This window comes from Strigops habroptila, chromosome 1 (assembly GCF_004027225.2).
Source record: "Strigops habroptila isolate Jane chromosome 1, bStrHab1.2.pri, whole genome shotgun sequence".
In the NCBI taxonomy this organism is placed as follows: Eukaryota; Metazoa; Chordata; class Aves; order Psittaciformes; family Psittacidae; genus Strigops; species Strigops habroptila.
This window is the reverse complement of record NC_044277.2, coordinates 117,279,369-117,299,505: the sequence shown is the minus strand read 5'-3', so window position 1 is coordinate 117,299,505 and position 20,137 is coordinate 117,279,369. Positions and strand designations below refer to the sequence as shown.

At 37.8% G+C, this 20,137-nt stretch overlaps 1 protein-coding gene across 5 annotated transcripts in view; it reads left to right on the top strand.

The window, feature by feature from the left end:
• PLXDC2 (plexin domain containing 2) overlaps positions 1-20,137 on the top strand; it is a 266,745-nt gene that overhangs the window by 134,439 nt on the left and 112,169 nt on the right. For all 5 annotated transcript variants that reach the window (XM_030491702.1, XM_030491693.1, XM_030491683.1 and 2 more), the window contains exons 3-4: positions 3,563-3,709; positions 8,579-8,648. In XM_030491702.1, the coding sequence (XP_030347562.1) occupies positions 3,563-3,709; positions 8,579-8,648 (217 nt within the window). The remainder of the gene's footprint in view (positions 1-3,562; positions 3,710-8,578; positions 8,649-20,137) is intronic.

Sequence of the window (20,137 nt, the reverse complement as noted above, 5' to 3'; positions counted from 1 at the left end):
AGCTTTGATGAATAGTGCATGCATTCACCTTTCCTGAGAAAATTCAGTTGTAGTTGGAGAAGCATGGGAATATATTCAAGATGTCATCAGACAATGTCCTGCGTGAAAACTGTAAGAAATTAATTTTCTTTATAACACACAATAAGATGGCAACTCAGCACTGAGGATTGCCTGAGGTTAAAAATAACTTATTTCCCCAAAAGGGAAGATTTATGAGAGAAGTTCTAATAACTATTCCCTTTATACTCACAAAGGTTGCTAACAGTACTCCTCATAACTAGTGCAAAATACTGCTGGAAAAATTCCTTTGCTTAACAGCTGTACTTACCAATAGAAGAGAGGTGCTTCCTCCTTTGTATATAAGCGGGTTTTGGGTAGAACTGTACATTTGGGAAATAACGCTTATATCCTCAAAATACCTGGAAAACAAAGAAAAAAATTGTTTAAGTACTAATGGGTACATTCTCTGCTTTCTCTGCATGTTCTTTCATTTGGTAGCATGCTTCTACATCATTAAAAGATACTGAAAATTTTGCTTCCTTTCATACTTGTGTTTATATATAATTCTACCTATCTGCAGAACTCTACACCTGTGTTATGTAACTATTAAAATTATTTTCTTCATTCAGTAGTTTACATGCAAATACAGCATAGTTTCTGAAGCATTTTTCCATCTTCTATTGCATATAGTACCTGTAGAGGATGGAATGTATTACAAAGAAGGTGCAATCAACCAAAGCCCATAAACAGGTCTGTCAGAATGAAAACTCATAGGGATCTGTTGATATCAATAAAATGTTTCTCTACAGGTAGGAAACTTATGGAAGACTCCAACAATTTCATTTCCATGGTAATGCATGTTAAAACTATGAAGGCAGTGACTTGAAATACAAGCATGGATCCTAACCTTACTAATAGCTCCCAAGGTGCTCAAGCCGAATTTAGTCATTAGCTGTGTTCCTCTTTACAATCATATCATAAATTTACAGATAGGATTTTAAAAAAAAAAAAAAAAGTGAGAGAGGACTATTTAATGGTTCATTCATAAAATACATCTGTATGAAGGTTATGAAGCTTTTCCAAAGAGCAAGAGGAATTCTTCCAGAAGCATCTACAGTTGTTAAACTTGAATCGAAAGAGTAAATGAGACTGTTTTTACACAGAATTTGGTAGTTGCTTATACATGAGTAATTCTTCACACACTGACAAAAATGTTGATCTGAAGGCTATATTTGTATATTTACTATATTTAAGTATTTGATTTACAAGATTTATGATGATTCTGCTTTAAGCATGGATCAAGATACCATTTAAAGCATTCTTACAAAGCAACCAACTCGGTGTTAGACCCTTCTGGTTGTAGGGGTAGGGGCTTAGCTACTAGTAATTAACTGGAGTAGCTTTACGAGCTATGAAAAATTGGAAATGTAAAAACTCTGCACCGTTGTAGCTATACTTTAAATATTGCATGTTTACTTGAAACAAGCTATTTTGGGTAATACTACTTCTTTGTCTGTCGGAGCTCTTTCCTTGAGACTTTGTGGTGCCTTAAATGTAACTTCTAATTCCTATGGAAATTCTGTCAGAATGATAAATTAGACTGGGAAAATCTATTTTTGGTGTCAAAGCCTTTTAATGTACTGTACCTCCTTTGTATACATGATGGTAATAACTGTTTCTGTTGATCATTAAAGAAGAAAATAATTTGATAAGGTGGTTGGCTTTTGTCATCTTTCTGACAATATAGTTTTAATTATGTTTACTTTTTTGACTAACCTGGAGCCACCGAAGTTGTTAGAAGTTGCTTCAAAAGTGTAAAGTGTCACTGAGACTTATTTGGCAAGTACATCCTCTCACATAAAATATTGCAGAAAATATAGAAAATGTCAAGGAGAAAATAACCTGACTATATCTGCAACAGCTTAAATAAAATGCATCAGTAATGGTGTTAATCTGAGATGAAATCCAGCTGAAACAGGATTTGTGGTCAATATATTTAGCCTAGAACATGAACAGTTTAATCTAAAATATAAGCCCTTGCCAAGTATATCTTCAGCTCAGGACCATGGAGGTGGGAATGGGCTGTGTATGTACTGGGGGCTGGGTCATGAAGAGAGGGTGTCAAATCTGCAAGGGAGCACAGTGTGATGTGAGAGTAGTCCCATGCTGCTTGCTGCATGGAAAATGCCACTCTGTTTTCTAAGTTTATTCTAATTTTAAACCGTCATTGAGGCTTTGTTTATTTTGCTTTGACGCAAAGAAGGAAGGGAGGAAAGAACTGAAAAATACTAGCATGTACTTTTTACATTATTACTTGTAGCTATTTAGCAGAAAGCTGGCAATTCTGTTGTTTTAAATATTTCATGGTTACAATAACTTGGGACGAGTTAAGGAAGACTAGCAATCTGCGATGTGTTTCACCTCTCGCCTCCGACCGTGCACTTTTTTTCGCTTTCATTGTCTTGGATATTTTTTTATTGAGGCACATGCCATTATAGCTACTGACCTTGACAGAAATTTTGGAATTTCCTATACTTAGTTTTTCAAATACTTACTTTTTAAACACTTACTTTATAAATACTTAAAATACTTAGTTTTTAAATACTTACTTATACTTAGTTTTTTAAATACTAAGCTTTGCCTGATAAGATTTCAAAATTTTACTTTTTTGACTGTGCTAAATATATATCATTTCAAGCGTAAATTGATTGCATTGAGGTTAAGTGGCACACACACTATTTTGAGTGTTGGACTCTCAGCTTTCTCATAGAAATAAGCAGACATTGCCAAGACTTTATCTTCTGAACCATGCACTTGATTGTGGAACTGGCTATCCGCAAGCTGCAGGATTTGGTGGACTACTAACACAATCTCCCGTGGCACATGTAGGCTTCATGTGTTTTACCTCCAAATTTGCTGTAATGTAAGCATGACAGCAACTGCCATCATGTTAAAGACTGAGAATGAAGAAGCTTTCTTCCACAGTACATATGTATTTGTCTCTCTCTGAGTGGGAAATATACAGTAAAACAACCTTTTGGAAATTTAAAATGAAATAACATTGTAAGCCTATAGCTATTAGGATTTTTATTGGTGTTGTTATCAATGGCATTCCAGTAAGTTATGTTTAGAAATGTTAAAAAATGCAGCTTCTTGTTCAGGTGTTAGCTGTGAGTACTGCTCATCACTTTGTTAGAGCATGGATGTTATTACAGGAATTTATTGGCAGTCTTGCCTTGAAGGCCTTCGAACTTTTTGCCATAGATTTCACTGATGTGGTTACAGGACCTGTATACTTGGGATTTGGGGATAGTAAACATTATAATCATAACATCAGATGATTGTATGAGGTAACTGCCTTGCCGACTGGTTGTGGTTAGAAGAGCTGTCTTCTGCAATATATTTGCAATTTGTACTTTCTTCATTGTTGACTTACAGTGTAGTCTTTGCTGCTGCTCCCAGGAGCAACAGGACTCAGTATTTAAAGTGTGAGTTTTATATAAAACTGAGGTTCCTCTTCCATTCTAATCCGTATTTCCTGTGCTTTTGTTCCCCCTTTCAGGAGGATACAGATCATAATTATTATACTTCAAGGACTTATGGCCCATATGATTCTACCAGCCGGGATTTGTGGGTCAATATAGACCAAATGGAGAAAGACAAAGTAAAGATTCATGGAATCCTTTCCAATACCCATCGGCAAGCAGCAGTAAGTTGTTATACCTTTTTCTTCTTTGACTGACATAGATGCTTTTCACCAGTGACCAACACAGTAGTATTACTAAGTATTGTGACTGCTGTTCACACAGCCTTATCTTTGAATTTTAGTTAAACTGTGGAAGTCTGCACAGTGTTGCAGTGATTCCAGATTGCATTTTTGCACCTGCTGTGACAGTCCTTCAGAAATGCCTTTACAGTTATATTTAAAATTCACCTCTGTTCTTAAGGATCACAAACTATCAAACGATAAACTAGTTGCATTGTTGATGTCAGAGAAAATTTTACCACTGACTTCAATAGCAACAGAAATGGGTCCAGGATTAGTTTCCTGAAGTTTGTCACCCATGGAGTGCATCTGTATTTGCACTCCATTTTGTAGGATTTGTTGCACTTTTTTTTTTTTTTTTTTTTTTTTTTTTTTTTTCTTTTGGGAGAACTGAGGAAACTCATGAGAATGTCAAATAGTAACAGAAGTGATAGATGTGATCACAGTTTCAGGGTATCAACAAAGAAATATCATGGAATGCAAATAATGATCTTTTTAAATCTATTGTAATCATGCTACTTGGTAAAATGGGTATGAAAATAATGGGCTTACATGCTTAGAAGTTAAATAAATGCTGTATGATTTACAGGATGTATTCTCACTTCTCACCTGTGGCTGGAAACTGCATACATAAAGAGCCAATATTAGCACAAATCAAATACGGAAAATTACAACTCGGAATTGTAGTTCAGGAGGTTCTTGTTTCATCCATTCACCAACTTAGCTACAACAAAAAGTCCTAGGGTTTTGCCAGTTTAACAAAATCTAGGTAATGCCTTATTTAAAAGCTTTTAAAGAGGTAGGTGTGTTTAACAGTTTTAAAGCTGAGAGAAAAGCAAGTTTAATTCATCTTTTCTCTCAGCTTATCTGTTATCTCCCTGGCACCAGCTAGGTGACTGGCTCAGAGGAATGTAAAAGGCAGAAAGAAGAAATACTGTGGTATTTAGCTTCGAATACAAAAAGCAGAGTAGTGATAAATCCACTCCAACAGAGTCCAATATATCAAACATATTCCTCATAGCCAAAAAGACTATAGATAATGCAAATGCAGAGGGTTTAGGCAATTATATATCTTTTGAAGAAGATTTAATAAAACACTGTATCAGCTGTTTTCTCAAGACAATTTGTTTCTAATGAGAAAAAAAACCTCAAGGGTACCTAAAAGTGAGAACCTGTGTTCTCTGCCTTGCCGCCTTCATCTGGGATCGTGGTGTTTTGTGTTGAGGGAGAGAATGGAAACATGTGAAAAAATGTAACAAATTAAGAATATCTGTATAAGGTAAAACATCTTTCCCTAATAAAAGTAATTTATGAGACTTGGGACCTAAACATTAGTGAAATTTCTTTGAGAAATTTTAACCTATTTTTAAATGATTAGTGAAAATTACATCCTTCTACATTTTTGTTCTAAGCGCTTTTGTTTCCAGTTGGATCCCTGAGATTATACACCTAAAAATGCCAGTTCCAGGGGGGATACTTTAAGTTATTGAACCAGAGGTTTAAAATGAAATAACGCTTTTGGTCTGGGGGGTGGAATCAATGTGGAGGACCATTCAACAAGGCAGAGGGGAGCTTGGCAGCGTGAGGACTTCAGCTGTTTCTCCCCAAAACAAGTGGTTTAAGACTTTTCTGCTGAGTGTCAAGTGCCCACTCTGCCTTTCTGACAGTTCTAGCAGAGAAGCCTGTGGTCCCAGTTTAGCATACTGATATCCATCTCTTTTCATACTTAACCAAGTATCCTGGACTGTGAACTCAAGTGGCTGCAGCCATGCCTACATACTGGTTTAAAGATCTCTTTTTCAGAGATTAGTTTTATGTTCCTCCAGACACACTTTTACAGTGTGTCATCCTGTAAAACTTTCTATTTTATTTTATGTGTCTGTAATTGGGGTTTGTTTTTTATGCATCTGAGCAAGCAACACCCATGTGTACTACACAACAAAGTTATTTAAATAAGACCTGTGTTCTGTATAACTGTATAACAAATATAGAATCATATATTCTGAGCAGTAACTAAACATAAATCTCTTCCCTAAAGGTAAACTTTGCCGTTACTCTTTTTAAAAGGCCATTTTGCACACCTTCCTGTGGCTTGGTGATGTACACGCTGATAATTTCCAAAGGTTATTCTCCAATTTGACAGTAGATCAAGGAGTTAAATTTCTGTAACGCTAAGTGTTACTGATTTTTTCTAATAATGTCAGGGATTCTTTGAATCCTAAATATTTTACACTAAATTTGTGTGTTTTCTTGTATTTGGAAGTATGTAAGCCTAAGAGTTCCCAGAAGCAGCCAGTTGGCTTTGCTTCTACAGGAAAAGTAATAAAAAAAGGATCCATGAGATGGTTTGGCTCTAAAAACAGCATAGTCACTGTCTGGAGAAAGGAACACACAAATATTAATGGAACAATCGAAATGTTTAGCACTACAGGATTTATGTCACTGGAAGTGGGGTTTTTTGTTGTCGTTTTCAGTATGTTGCCACCATCTTCTTAACTGTATAATAAAATGTTGGGCCTGGCTTGGATGCTCAGTGTATTTAGATTAGATATCTAATAGTTGATTACTCAGTCACTGAACTAGATACAGGAAATAGAATATACTAGATACTTGAAACTCAACTCTCAGTCAGTCCATTCCATCATTTGTGCATGGAGAAAAACATTTTTATTCCAGTAGGTTGAAAATTCTGATATTCTTTCTGAAAAATTAGGTATGCTTTCTAGCAGCAAAAGGAAAACCACATTTATTTCTAGTGGCTGTTAACGCTCATTAAATATTGTCAGTTCTTTATTACAGTATTCTAAGTAACTGTCTATATTAAACATTTTTACACTATCAGAATTTAAGGCATCACTTTTTGAGAGAAATCAATGGGAGATCTATACCTGGCTTGAGTGGACAAAGGATCAAGTCTTTGTCACAAACATCTTTATACTAATGTTTGTGTTATAGCAATTTAGGAGTCTGTTAAGGGTCACAGCTTTCTTTTTGAAGCAATTTAATTGTTATCATGTTATTCAGAAAGCTGATGCTGGTAGGTAGAATAGACAATAGTGTATAAAGGAAAGATGGAAAGTTTGGTCAGATAATTAATTTTCAAGAACCCTGGTAAATACATCATGTTTGGTAGAGCAAGGACATAATTTAAATGGAACACATACATAATAAATACAGCATACACCTCAGCAGTGAAAACTTTTTAGAACATAGTAAAAAAAAATATTTGCTGAAGTTAATTCATGAGCTGTCTTCTGCATATGTCGTTTTGATTGGAAATATTCAGTTGTATATCCATGTTTATGTGTCTACAGAAAAGGTCATTATAACCTACTCAGTCCAACTAACACAAAGCAAATGGATTTTGTATTCTAATTAAAAACAAACAAAAAAGTGCTAATAAATCCTGTCAAAATTCTGTCTTCCACTTAAGTGGAAAGCAAATCTAATTTAAAGTTATTGTAAATCTTCAGCTGTTAATTTCATGCTAAATAATTCTTTAAATGTTTCTAGTGGATGTAAATACAATTCTTCCTGAGTGAAGAAATACTCATATATAATCTGAAAATAATAAACCCAGGATAGAAATAATGGTAGGGAAAATAGAAGGTAAAAAAAAAAAAGAGGAGTGCGGGAAGCGTTTTGTCTTTATTAAATGTGCAGACTGTTGCCCTTTCTTAAATGGAGACATCAAAGGTTAGGGTTGAGAGACAATCACCAACAACCCATCTTCACGCCAATTTTTACTGTAGTAACTCCTCCTAAATAACAAATAATAATGGGCTGTGTATCCTCTTCCTATTTGGATTTCAGGCCATTATGGAAATTATTTGGGTTTTATGGGATATTACATTTAAAAAGTGAAAAGACCTTACAGTGATTTCAGAACTCCTTTCTGTCATAACTACTGATTTCTTCAGAGCTTAGCCAAGTAGTACATCAGGTGATAATTACTAGTGGCCACAATAATCAGTAAGCTTTGGGAAAGGAGTGGAATAGGTTGGAGAGAGCCACAGATGGAGAAAATTAGTTTGAATTTGAATGGTGCTTTTTGGTAAGCTTAGGTGAGGAGAAGAGTCTGTTCTCCAAATTACAGTTCTCTGCTGTGAATTCAGCTAATAGAGGATAGTCACCTGTAGGCTGACCGGGGTGGGGGGAGGGAATAGATTTTTCTTCCTTTTTTATTTTGCAGTAAGCACCATAAGTAAAGTTTGTTAATATTCCATTGAATATTTCTTTATAAATAATTTCAGCTCCTAATAAGCAGTATAGAGAGGTTTGGGAACTGGTGTCATGTGGGATTGATAGAGAAATTGCTTTCCAGTAACCAGCCCTCATCAGATAAGCACCAAGGTAGCAGCAGGATGTCAGGGAGAAAACTTGAATCTGAAAGAGTATGTGGCAGAGGAGCAAACAACCTGCAGCAAAGGGAATGGGCATCTTGTAAAACTCAGGTATTGGTAAGGCCTGAAATACTGATGTCTGCTTTTAAGAGGTCAAAGCAACACTTTTTAAGCAAAAACTCTACAAATCTTTATTAGTTTTATTCCTATGAAGGTGTTATGATGCCTGCTGATGTATTTTATTTTCTGAAGTCTTCAGTTGTGAAGAGCCACTGCTTTCAGGTGTTTAAGTAAGTACTACACAGAATTGTTTCCAGTTAGCTATTGGCAGTTCCAAATTAAGAATAGCAAGGCTCCAGTGAAATATAAAAGGCAATGAAACAGATGTTTGGAGTGGAGAATTTTTTTCTGTTTTCTCTTGCCTTTCTGCACAATATTGATTTTATTTTTCTGGTGCTGTTCCTTTCAGAGAGTGAATCTGTCCTTTGATTTTCCATTTTATGGCCATTTTCTACGTGAAATTACTGTGGCAACTGGGGGTAAGTGGCTTTCTAACCATTTACTTTGAGTAATATGAGAAGAGTTTCTTGCAGCTATTTAAAATACCTTTTGTTTGTTTGCCTGTATATGTCAAGAGACAAACTGCAGCATTTATTTAGGATATTTTGCTTTCCACAAAAGGAAAATTACAAAATCCCAATATGATGAAAAACCTCCAGCTGCTGAAGTTGAACTGTTCTAAAACCCTCTCATCATAAGACTTTATAACATTAAACACTTTCTGTTTGGATATTTCCCCCCAGAAATCTTTTGTGTGTGTCTGGAGAAGTTGCATTTGCAGATATAGTGCTGGTGCCAAAACAAGGAGGGTTTTGCCTGCATGAGGGCAGAGCATTTACTATCCAGATGTAAGAAGTGCTTCTAGAAGCACATAACCGGTTGCCTGGAAAGCAAACCCATTTTTGTGTATTGCCTTGGTGTGATACAGTGTCTGCAACAGTACTGTGGCATTCCTCTTCCTCTTCTGCAGGGTAGGATGGGAGGTATGGTACAGCTTGAGCTCTTGGTCTTATAGTTCTGGGAATCGCTGATGGCTCGTGGTTAGGTTTTGCCTCCCACTCCTGCTCACATTGATCTCCTGCACTAGGAACAGCTTACCTCCCATTCCACCTCCTTGAAAGGCAAAGAGGAGACTAGAGGAAAATGAAATTATATGGAAGACAACAGATAAGAAAAAGGAGGAGGAGGAGTGATGATCAACAAATGAGAACAGGGAGGCAGAGGGCAGCATCACAGAGAGTACACCCTTAGCACCCCCTCATCCTTGAATGTGTCTAGCAAGTTCATGGACTCTGGCTGGTGGTGCTCTTAGTTAGAGGTGTGACAGGACAAGTAGACAGAGATAGGGGCCACCATCACCAGGACCAATCCTACCCTAATCAAGGTTTCTCCTCATGCTATCGGTGGCCATCTGGCCAGAAGTAGGGGATGCCTATGTCCCACTGGATTTCTGAATGGGGACAGTGCCACTTAAAGATTAGGGAAGAATTGCAGCCAGTGTCTCAACAAAGAGTAGAGGTTTCTCAGTGTTAGGATCTTCATTTTGCTATGAAAGAAGAAGAGTACAGGAGATGGGCAGAGTTGAATAAAGGGTGTTATTAAATGGTTGATTTGCAGTCAGAATGATATAAAAGTATGCAGAATTATGGGTGACTTCAGTACCAGGGTTTTCTCTTCTTGATCAGCAGTGACATTTTGATGCTGATTTGGATCAGATGAGCCATGAGCTACTGATTGAGACTTGTCTGATTTCCGTTCTGCTTTGGTTTTAGTTTCATTTTGGTGCTTGATCATCAATGCCTAGTTCTGTATTTTCTTAGTAGAGGAGTTGCATTTGTTCCAGTGCCAAAATCAAGTACATGATCTGTGTAGCATGAAAGAATGGGGAGGGATGCATCCTGCACAACTAAAATAGCAGTAGTGGAGACAGTGATCACTCTGTAAATGTGCCCTTATTCTCACTGGTGAACTTGGTTCCTTAAAAATTTATGGGGTTCACTCTTTCTCCAATTAATTTTTCATGTGTGGTCACTCTGCTAGGCCTTCACTTTTAATGGAAACTCTGAATTTTTACCACTGCTGTCACTAGTATGCTGCAGTCATCAGTCTCCCCATCTGCCCCCAAAGTCTTGGGAGTAAAGTTAAGCTCCCAAAAAGAGCTTTGTAGAAATATATTGTGAGGGAAACTTTTTTCTTTTCCTCTTGGTGTAGAGCATTTGGGAAATTTGGGCGATTTTGGTTTTTGTTTTGTTTGGGTATTTTTTTTTTTTTACTTTTTTAAACATGTAAGCATATGAGGATAAATGCAGCTCTGCAGCACTCTTCTCTTGCTAGTAAAGGAACACAATGATAATTCTGGGGGTTTTTTTGCTCCATTTCTACTAAATAAAACAATGCTGTGAGTAATCTATGAATTATTGTTGAGCTAAATAGGATTTTAACATCAGTCCTTTTACTCTAGGCCACTGACATTAGCACAGGGATACTTCTGTCTTTCATGTGACACTTCCATGATTTTCAGCTTCAAAATTAAGCATGAAAAAGTAAGATCTGGTCAGTAACAGCTTTAAAAAATATTATCTTGATAAAACCCAGTAACTGTAAGTCATCCCGTCAATCAAGGACAGGGTAAAACCTTTTCTACAATTTTGATTCCTAAACCCATTTAGAGGGAAAATATCAATCTATTTCTGTTCTAGCTCTCTGATAAATGTTTTGCTCTGGCTATATTTGAAAATTTTGTCACCATAAGTCACTGCTTGTACAGTGACCTTGGCTGGACATCAGGTGCCCACCAAGCTGCTTTATCACTCTCCTCCTCAGCTGGACAGGCGTGAAGAAAATAAGATTGAAAAAAACCCCTCATAGATCAAGATAAAGGCACTTTAACAAAGCAAAAGTAAAGGTCGTGCATAGAAGCAAAGGAAAACAAAGATTTTATTCTCTACTTCCTATCATCAGTCAGTGTCCCGGGAAGCAGGGCTACAGTACATGTAGCAGTTGCTCCGCAAGACAAATGTTGTAAATAATGATTCCCCCTTGCTACCAAAACCTTGCTACACAAACCCAATACATACAATGTGGCTTATAGCCTGGCAACAAAGGATAAAAAGAGGTTTCATGTGCCCTTTACACTGTATGGTCTACTATTCCTTAGTAATCAAGATTTTGCAATGGTATTACTATTATTATAGATCCGAAACACTTCCAGAGGTTATTCTGAGGTCCAAAAAATGACAGAGTTAATGTGTACAGGAGTCCCACATGACAGATGTCCACTTCCTGGAGAGCAGCATATGATTAATTTTGCTAATGACAACACTACAAACTGTTTTTACTTCTAAATCATAAATCGAATAACCTTGTTGAAAGGAAAGTTGAGGACAATGGCACATTAAATCCCCGTCACAATAAAAATGTCTACCAAAATGGTTTCTGCCACTCTTCATGGAGGGTGCATTGTGGCATAGTAGGGTTTCCAAGTTAGTTAAGATGACTTTGAAATTGCTGTGGTGTAAAATTCAACTTTTTTTTTTTTTCTATTTAATATTAAGTTTCTCTTCCAAATGGTTTTGATGATCTGATTGTGGTTTAAGAAAGGAAGGACAGGGAGTTAAAATAACTACTTTGAGGTCATCAGTCACTGTAGTCCTTAGCTTGTATTTGACAAGGCTATTTAATTCATAACTAGGATGTAAGACAGCTTATGGTATTATTGACGCAGAAATTTTTTTAATTTGTGGTTCTTTGTGATATGGGCATCCATCTTCCCACGTTCCTATAGGGAGCATTTTTTAAGCAACCTCTGAAGAGCAATCAAAGCCTTAATAATAGTAGCTGACATAAGAAGCTGAGTTCTATTTTCCAGGAAGCTTCCTAAAGTTTGTGCTCCACAGGCCTGAAGTGTGGTTATTTCTGTAATAAACCATTCATTAGTGAGTCATGTTGTGAATGTCAGGGAGCTAAGTACATGAAGTCTCTTTGTTGCCAGTCACTGACACCCCTGTGGCTGTGGAGGTGCAAAAACCTCCTCTGTGCTACAGCTTTGGAGGCACTAACACAGCCCTTCTCATGGAAGCCCTGGAAGTTCTGTCACCCCGCATCCTACTCAACATGCAGCAATGCTTCATACTTGGTTGTATTAATTTTCCATGCTCATGGTAATAAATCCCTCTTGTTTATTCTCTGTGGCTTATTTTTTTGTTTATTGGTCTACGTTTTCTAGTGCAGTTTTGTAACAGATACTGTAAATTATTTTGGGGTTTTTTTCCTTGTATGGCATCTCTCATCATTATATTTCCTCTATGGTATTGGTATGCTTGTAGCAGCATTACAACGGAAGGTGGTAGCTAACCCAGATTATTATTGATTTTCATTAAGCCTTATATTTGTTGCCTGGGATTGTTGTGGTTTAACCCCAGCCAGAGGGATAGAGGAGGGAATCAGAAGAGTAAAAGTGAGAGAACTCTTGGGTTCAGATAAAGACAGTTTAATAAGTAAGTAAAAGCTGCGCACACAAAGAATTAATTCACCACTTCCCATGGGCAGGCAGGTGTTCAGTCATCTCCAGGAAAGCAGGGATCCATCACACATAATAGTTACTTTGAAAGACATCATCACTCCAAACATCCCCTTCTTCATCCCCCAGCTTTACATGCTGAGCATGGCATTAGATAGTATTGAATATCCCTTGGGTCAGTTGAGGGTTAGCTGTCCTGTCTATGTCCCCTCTCAGCTTCTTGTGCACCCTTGGTGGTGGGGTGGGGTGAGGAGCAGAAAAGGCCTTGACTCTGTGAGCGCTGCTCAGCAATAATGAAAACATTCCTCAATTATCAATAAAAACATTCCTGAATTTATCAATGGTGGTGTTCCAAAACATAGCCCCATACCAGTTCCTATGAAGAAAATTAACTCTTATCCTTAGCTAAAGCCAGCACAGGGATTAATAAAGGTTTTAATTTTCAATTTTGGAGTTTATCCTGATAGTTCAAATGATCAGAGTTCATGAGTGGTCTTAAAGCAATTTTAGTCTCTGTTCTTTCTATGGAATAATTGAGTATTGTTGTATATAACCTGTAAATCAAGAATATTTAACAAAACCAAACTGCTGAGTAACATAAAACTTTCTTTCATTTTCATATTTATCTATAGATATTTGGAAGCAGCAAGGGAAACAGCAAATAAAAGAAATAGTTCTGTATTATCATATACTGGGAAAACAATACATGGTCATGGAAATTTCCTCTAGAATTCTGCTGTCAAGGAAATAGTTAAGCAGTTGTTTATAAGAGAATATCTTAGGTCTGCCAGATTTTATTGGAAAGTGCAGACAAGTCGGCATGGGTACGCTTCTGATATTTTATTAGGGAATCTTTTTGTTTCTCTCTTTTTTTTTTTTAAACATGTAGTTTGACTTTTTGAAGGTAATTTTGTTTCTATTTCAGTAGCAGTTATATTTCTATAGGTAGCGTAATATATAAATATTGCTGCATGAATTCAGAGGAAGATCCTGAACTGACATAAAGTTTACCCTATTTTGATATAGTACTTTGTGCTGTTGCCTTTTGAACTAGGATGAGTTTATCAATATTCTTGCCAGTACATTTTTTTATGATAAGTTTATCATCTTCATGCTGGTTTAAATAAGCCTATGCAATCTCCCTGAATTCATTCCTTGGCAGTTGAGATTGAGGCATTATTTTTATCTAAACTTGGTAGAAAAATAATGTATTATTGTATCAACTGTATCTCTTCCACTTTTTCCTTATTTTTCCCTAACATTATAAGGAAAACTCAGTTATTACTATCAATACTGTAGTTACCTTTCCAATACTGTCTGCCTAGAGTGACAGCTGCTGTAGCTAACATTGAGTACACTGGTAGAGTTTTCAGGGAAAACTGTACCATCTAAATGTAGCAAAGAGCTTCCACTGTATGAAAACATAATTGCTTTTCAGGTTGGCATCTTGGGCAACTGAAGTGTATAATCTGTTATTACCATTTGTTGGGAATCTAGCAGGCAGGGGACATGTAAAGAAGAATAATACAAAACCCCAAGCCTTTTAATGCCTTGAAGGTAAATCTGGTTATCAGGTTATTGTATAGGACTGACAACAGAAAATTTTGAGGATTTGTGCAAAATGTGACTCCTGAGTGAATGGGATTGAAGTCAGGAGCTGAAAATTTGCTCAACTCATGCTGGACTCACCCAGATTGTAGGTGTCTGGGTGGAAGTCTGAGTTAGGTTTTTACAGAGATTAATGTTACTAGATGAACTGTACCAGGATGAGAAGATGCTGACCACTGGGGGACAGGATGAGTGAGAAGAGGAGGTTCCATGTTGGAGTTGCAGTGGTCTGTTAGGGAGCCAGGAGCCCTGTGAGGTAAATGGCTGAAAGATTTTATACACTGAAAAGGTAAGAGTATAGCTGGATGTGGTTTCAACTGACAGGGAGTACTGAATTGTAGCAAGGAGATTGTATTATCAAGGAAAATCTAGGGGAAAGAAAAACTGCAGGAGAAACAGATGGAGGGAGAAATCAAGCTGGAGGTCACTGCTGTTAGGATAAGTAATAGCTATTTAATAAGTTGGCAATGTTAGCAGTAGCTTCCAGTGAGGAAGCTGTTGTGCTGGTATTGAGGAGCATGAATGAGTGGCACAAGAGAAAAAAAGTTTGAGTGAAAAGATGAAACTTCAGTGTTACACTTCTTTGGTGCTATCTATACTCTGTCATGCAGTTTATTATATGGGAAATAAGTGTATTTCTGAAGATATGTGAAATTGTAAATAAGAGTATTATATAAATGATAGAAGAATACAAAGCAAATAATTGTGACAGGCTTCCATGTGGAAAAATATGAAAATCACCATGCTTAATAGTAGGTAAGTTACGCTAGGAAAACCACTGAATTGTAGGAGGATAGACCGTAAATTGAACCACCTGGTAACCTCTAGTAGGCAAAGATCATTATCTACTCCAGCAACCTCTCAACATGTCCATAACTGCCTGGATATCACATGAAAAATTCAATTTGAAAGACACATCCTTATAAGCATAACTTAAAAAACATATGCTATCAGGAAGTAACGGAGAAACAGGATATTAGTATTTGGTGAAGAAAAACAAAAGGGGACTGAGTGACACAGTTATGTCAGACATGGCAGTGGTTATTGCATTGTGAAAGCTTAGCTAATTCACAATGGGTTGATCATCGGTAGTGCTGGAAGGAACACTATTCAATGAAAGTCTGAAATAACTCTGCTATGAGCTACAGGCATGAGCACAGCCTGCAGGGAATCTTAAAAGTAAAACAAATAGGTTATATACAGTCAACAGAGATGTAATGAACATAGCAGAGTCTATGAACACTGGAGGCAGACCTTTAAACTAAGTTGGATGAATGGCATCCTGTGCCTAATTCTCTCCATGTATCAATTTATAATATGTATATATATTGTTACAAAGAGTCTGGTGTGGTCAGGTCATATATAGATATTTACATTTTTAGGTTTATAAAGCTTAGTTGACTATTGAGATGTTTTACCAGCTAACGTGAAAGTGGTTTCAGAAACGTCCACCTACCCTGTGTAATGGAAAATACAAGTCAGGAAAAAGTGGAATTCAAAGGACTCAAAGATGCTACAGAGAAAAAAAATAATCGAAAATTAAGCTTGTAACTGCCAAACCTGTCAAAAGATAGCTAAAATGGCATCTTGTAGGCAATCAAATCATAACACTGAAAATAAAATACTTCAGATGTTTCAAACAACCTGGAACGCCAAAGACAGGATGTATTGGACAAATATAACCAAGGATATTAGAGGGCTGATGGGTGTATATGGGGAGAACAGCAGTAGAAGCCAACAAAAATGCGCAATAGGTTTTGAAGCAGAGTAGGGTTGGGCCTGTAAGAGGCAAGCCATATGTTATCTTATTGCTGTAGCTTACTGCTCAGAGATCTGGAAACTAGACAGGCTGTCAGACACTTCCACACAAGCAGCGGACCCAAAGCACTGACACATTTCAGTAGAGCAGCAGGCTATTCCAGAGTAATTTGAGGCAATGACTTCTAGTTGTCCTGTAGTGAGTTTCTGACATTTATCTGAGGATGGGAATTTGGACACACATAACCCTGCTGAAGTTGTAGCAAGCAGCTGAATTGATAAAGACTGTATTAAAATCTTGTGAGATAATTTGATAAATCATTCTTCAGCAGAGGAACATTCCTGAACAGTGGATAAAGGAATTATTTGAAATATTTTTTTATGGTGATGATTCTGCCTGAGCATTTCTACCACTGTTAATAATGGAAGGAGTACCAAACAAAAAAGTAAAAAGGCACCCCAATATTAAACTTGTAAACACAATCCAAGTGTGCAGCACAGGCTGGGATCTGCCTGGCTGGGAGCAGCGCTGTGGAAAGGGTCCTGGGGGTCCTGGTGGACAACAAGCTCAGAATGAGTGAACAGTGTGCTGCCATGGCAAAGAAAGCCAACAAGATGCTGGGTTACATCAAGAAGGGTGTTACCAGCAGAGAGAAATATATCCTTATCCCACTCAGCACTTGACAGGCCACACCTGGAATACTGTGTTCAGTTTTGGTCCCTGCTATGCAAAAAAGATACAGACATACCCAGAGAAGGGCCACAAAGATGATCAAAGGGCTGGGAAGCCTGCTGCATGAGGAAAGGCTGAGAGAACTGGGTTCGTTCAGCCTTCAGAAAAGAAGGCTCAGGAGACCTTATCATCATGTTCTATTTAAAGGGTAGCTACAAAGAAGATGGAGACTCCCTTTTTACTAGGAGTCACATGGCAAAGATGAGGGGTAATGGGCACCAGTTACTTCTGGGGAGATTCTGATTGGACACAAGAGGAAAATTTTTCGCAATGACTCCAATCAGCCATTGGAATAATCTCCCGAGGGAAGTGGTGGACTCCCCAACACTGGAGACTTTTAAGGTTTTGCTGGACAGGGTGCTGGGACATCTAGTCTAGGTCATGCTTTGCCAAGAAAGGTTGGAGCAGATGATCCCTGAGGTCCTTTCCAACCTGGTATTCTATGAAATCCCACTGTGATTGAATCAAAATTGCTAATCTTCTAAAACTGAGATCAAGAACTCTTTGTACGATTGTTACCTCCTAAGGTCAGATTGTATGCTTAAAAATATTTGTACTTATGAAAGGGAGAGGTCTTGTGCATCTAAGATACACACAACTTTTTGTCAAGATTGCTGTTTTACCCACTATTGACCCAAGATAAAATCACAGGCATTGAAGGCACTGAAACAAATTGTCCACCAAAACCTGATGTTATTATAACCTGTGCTGGTAAGCAGCTGTGAGATACCTGAGCATGGTTTCTAAACACTGACCAGTCAGGATAAATGATTCAAAGTCATCTTTTATTCTCACAAGAAAGAATCACACTTATTCCAGTATCAAACTGTTTATAAGTGTGCATATAGCTTGTAGGAAAGTATCAGAAACAAAAAAAAATCTTGGGTTGGCTAGCTAGCTGGTTAGCTTATTAAAAGTTTAAGTTCTACACATAGATAACACATTGAATTTCCTTTTGGACATTGAGTGTGTATACAGGATTAACGCTATTCATGTTTAATTTTTCTGTTTTCAATACTTCAGGAGAGATGATATGAAAAGTAAGTGCCGAAATGCAGAGAATTCTAATGTAATTTGTATTGCATTTTGCAGCACTTTCAGGGAAAGAACATCAGTGAAAGAGGAGAGAGTATCCTGTTGGGAAAGGAATAAAGCCTGTTGTTGCACTGTGTGTGCTTCATCTTTTTTTGTTGGCAGAGCAATACTTCTGAGCAGGAGGGGAAATACGTCCATCTAACTGGTGGTGCTATGGAAAGAGAAGGATTCGCAGGGTTAGGATCCGAGATTGTTAAGGGTGAGGATAGTTGTGAATTTGCAGCCTGGAATAAGCCTTTGCTACTGAAAAATTATCTGGAGATTTCCAGTCCTCAGAGGACAATTATGTTCACATGCATTTTCCCGGCATCTCATATGTGTACTTAAGTTTTCAAAACCAGTGGATAGGTGGAAGTGAAGTTTGCATGGCTCTCTGGAATATTAGTGTATTGGGTGGAGCATCTTATTGGAACCAGCCAGAAGTCTCAGTGAGGCTCTTCTGGTGGTTCCTGCTGCTCTGGACCCTTCAGCACAGCAGCCATCAGAAGATGTGTTCATCACTTAAGAGCTCATTGGTAACAAAAATTATGCTATTGGCAATATCTGTTAAATGGCAAAAGTGGTATCAATCGGTGAAACACAGTATTTCTAGCCAGAATTAGTCACTCAGACTACCCTATGTCTGTTACAGGGGATTATGCTGGTCATTATCAGTGGGTAACTAGCCCTGCAAGGACAGTAGAGGTCTGGCTGCTGACTGGCTGTCGTGGTTTGAGCCCAGCCGGTAACTCAGAACCACACAGCCGCTCGCTCACTCCCCCCCCGCTTCTTCCTCCCTCCGCTCCCGGAGGGATAGGGAGGAGAATGGGAAGAATGTAACTCCCACGGGTTCAGATAAGAGCAACTAAGGTATAATACGAAACCACTACTGCTACCACCAATGATAATAACGATTAGTGAATTAACAAGGGGAGAGGATACAATTGCTCACCACCCGCTGACCGATACCCAGCCCGACCCGAGCAGTGATCAGGCCTTCCGGGTAACTCCCCCCGGTTTATATACTGGGCATGACGTGCTGTGGTATGGAATACCCCTTTGGCTAGTTTGGGTCAGGTGTCCTGTCTCTGCTTCCTCCCGGCTTCCCCTCCTCCCTGGCAAAGCATGAGACTGAGAAAGTCCTTGGTTGGAATAAACATTACTTAGCAACAACTAAAAACATCAGTGTTATCAGCGTTGTTCCCAGGCTGAAAGTTAAAAAAACACAGCACTGCACCAGCTACTAAGAGGAGAAAAAATGACTGCTATAGCTGAACCCAGGACACTGGCAAATGTCAGCTCACACAGCTGCCTTCTATTTACCTCCTCTGTTTCTGATGTCTTATATTGCCATGCAGCTGTTAGAAACATTTTCTTCCTGTAAAGCTTCCTTTGTCTGCCCTATGTCAAGTGTCTCTCCTGGAACTACCTTTCCCATTTCTGTAAAGGGGTAGCCTTTCTGTCAGCTTTCCCCTGAAAGTCTGTTTTGTTTTGCTTTCCATCAGTGAACTGTTACAACCCTTACTGCTCATGCCTTTATGCTTTATTTTTACAAATTGGATTGGAAACACTTAGGGCAAAGAGAATGATAAGCTTTAAGAAAAAAATTCTGTATGTCTTGACTTCACTCTGACCTTCATATAGGAAGGCATTTGCTAACTTTGGCTGTGAGGCTAATGGGCGGTAGTTGCGCTGAGGTGGTAACAGGACTTAAAGTGGTCGCATTTGTGTTTGTCTGTAAGGTTCTGTTTCACAGAATAAAAGATAACTAGCCAAAGCTTTTTCCCACATGTCATGCCAAATAAGCACTTAAATAATTTTGCAGATCAGACAATAATAAATTAAATATCTTCTGTTAATGCAGAGAGCCTTCAGGATAGCCAGCAACTGCCTAACTGAACACCAGGAAGTTGTTAGGTGTAGCCTATGTCTAAGATGGATTCATCACTTTTTATTGTAGAATTCTATAGCAGGCATGTATTTTATGTTTAGGTTTTATAGTAGCATTGCAAAGTTTCAATAATACTGTGCTTTTACACTGTAACAAAAGATTTTTAACACGACAAGTCTTTATTTTCCGCACCTCCTACAAAATACAGGTTTAGTTTGCTGCATGCTTATAAGTTAAAAAATAAACTACAATCCATTTCTGCCTTTTTACCAGTTGACTTTGTAAAAGCTACCATGTATGTCCAGTCTTATAAAATTTTATGTGATTTTATTTTGTCTTTCCTACTTTCTGACACAATTTTAACTCCTATTCTTACTATAAAAGA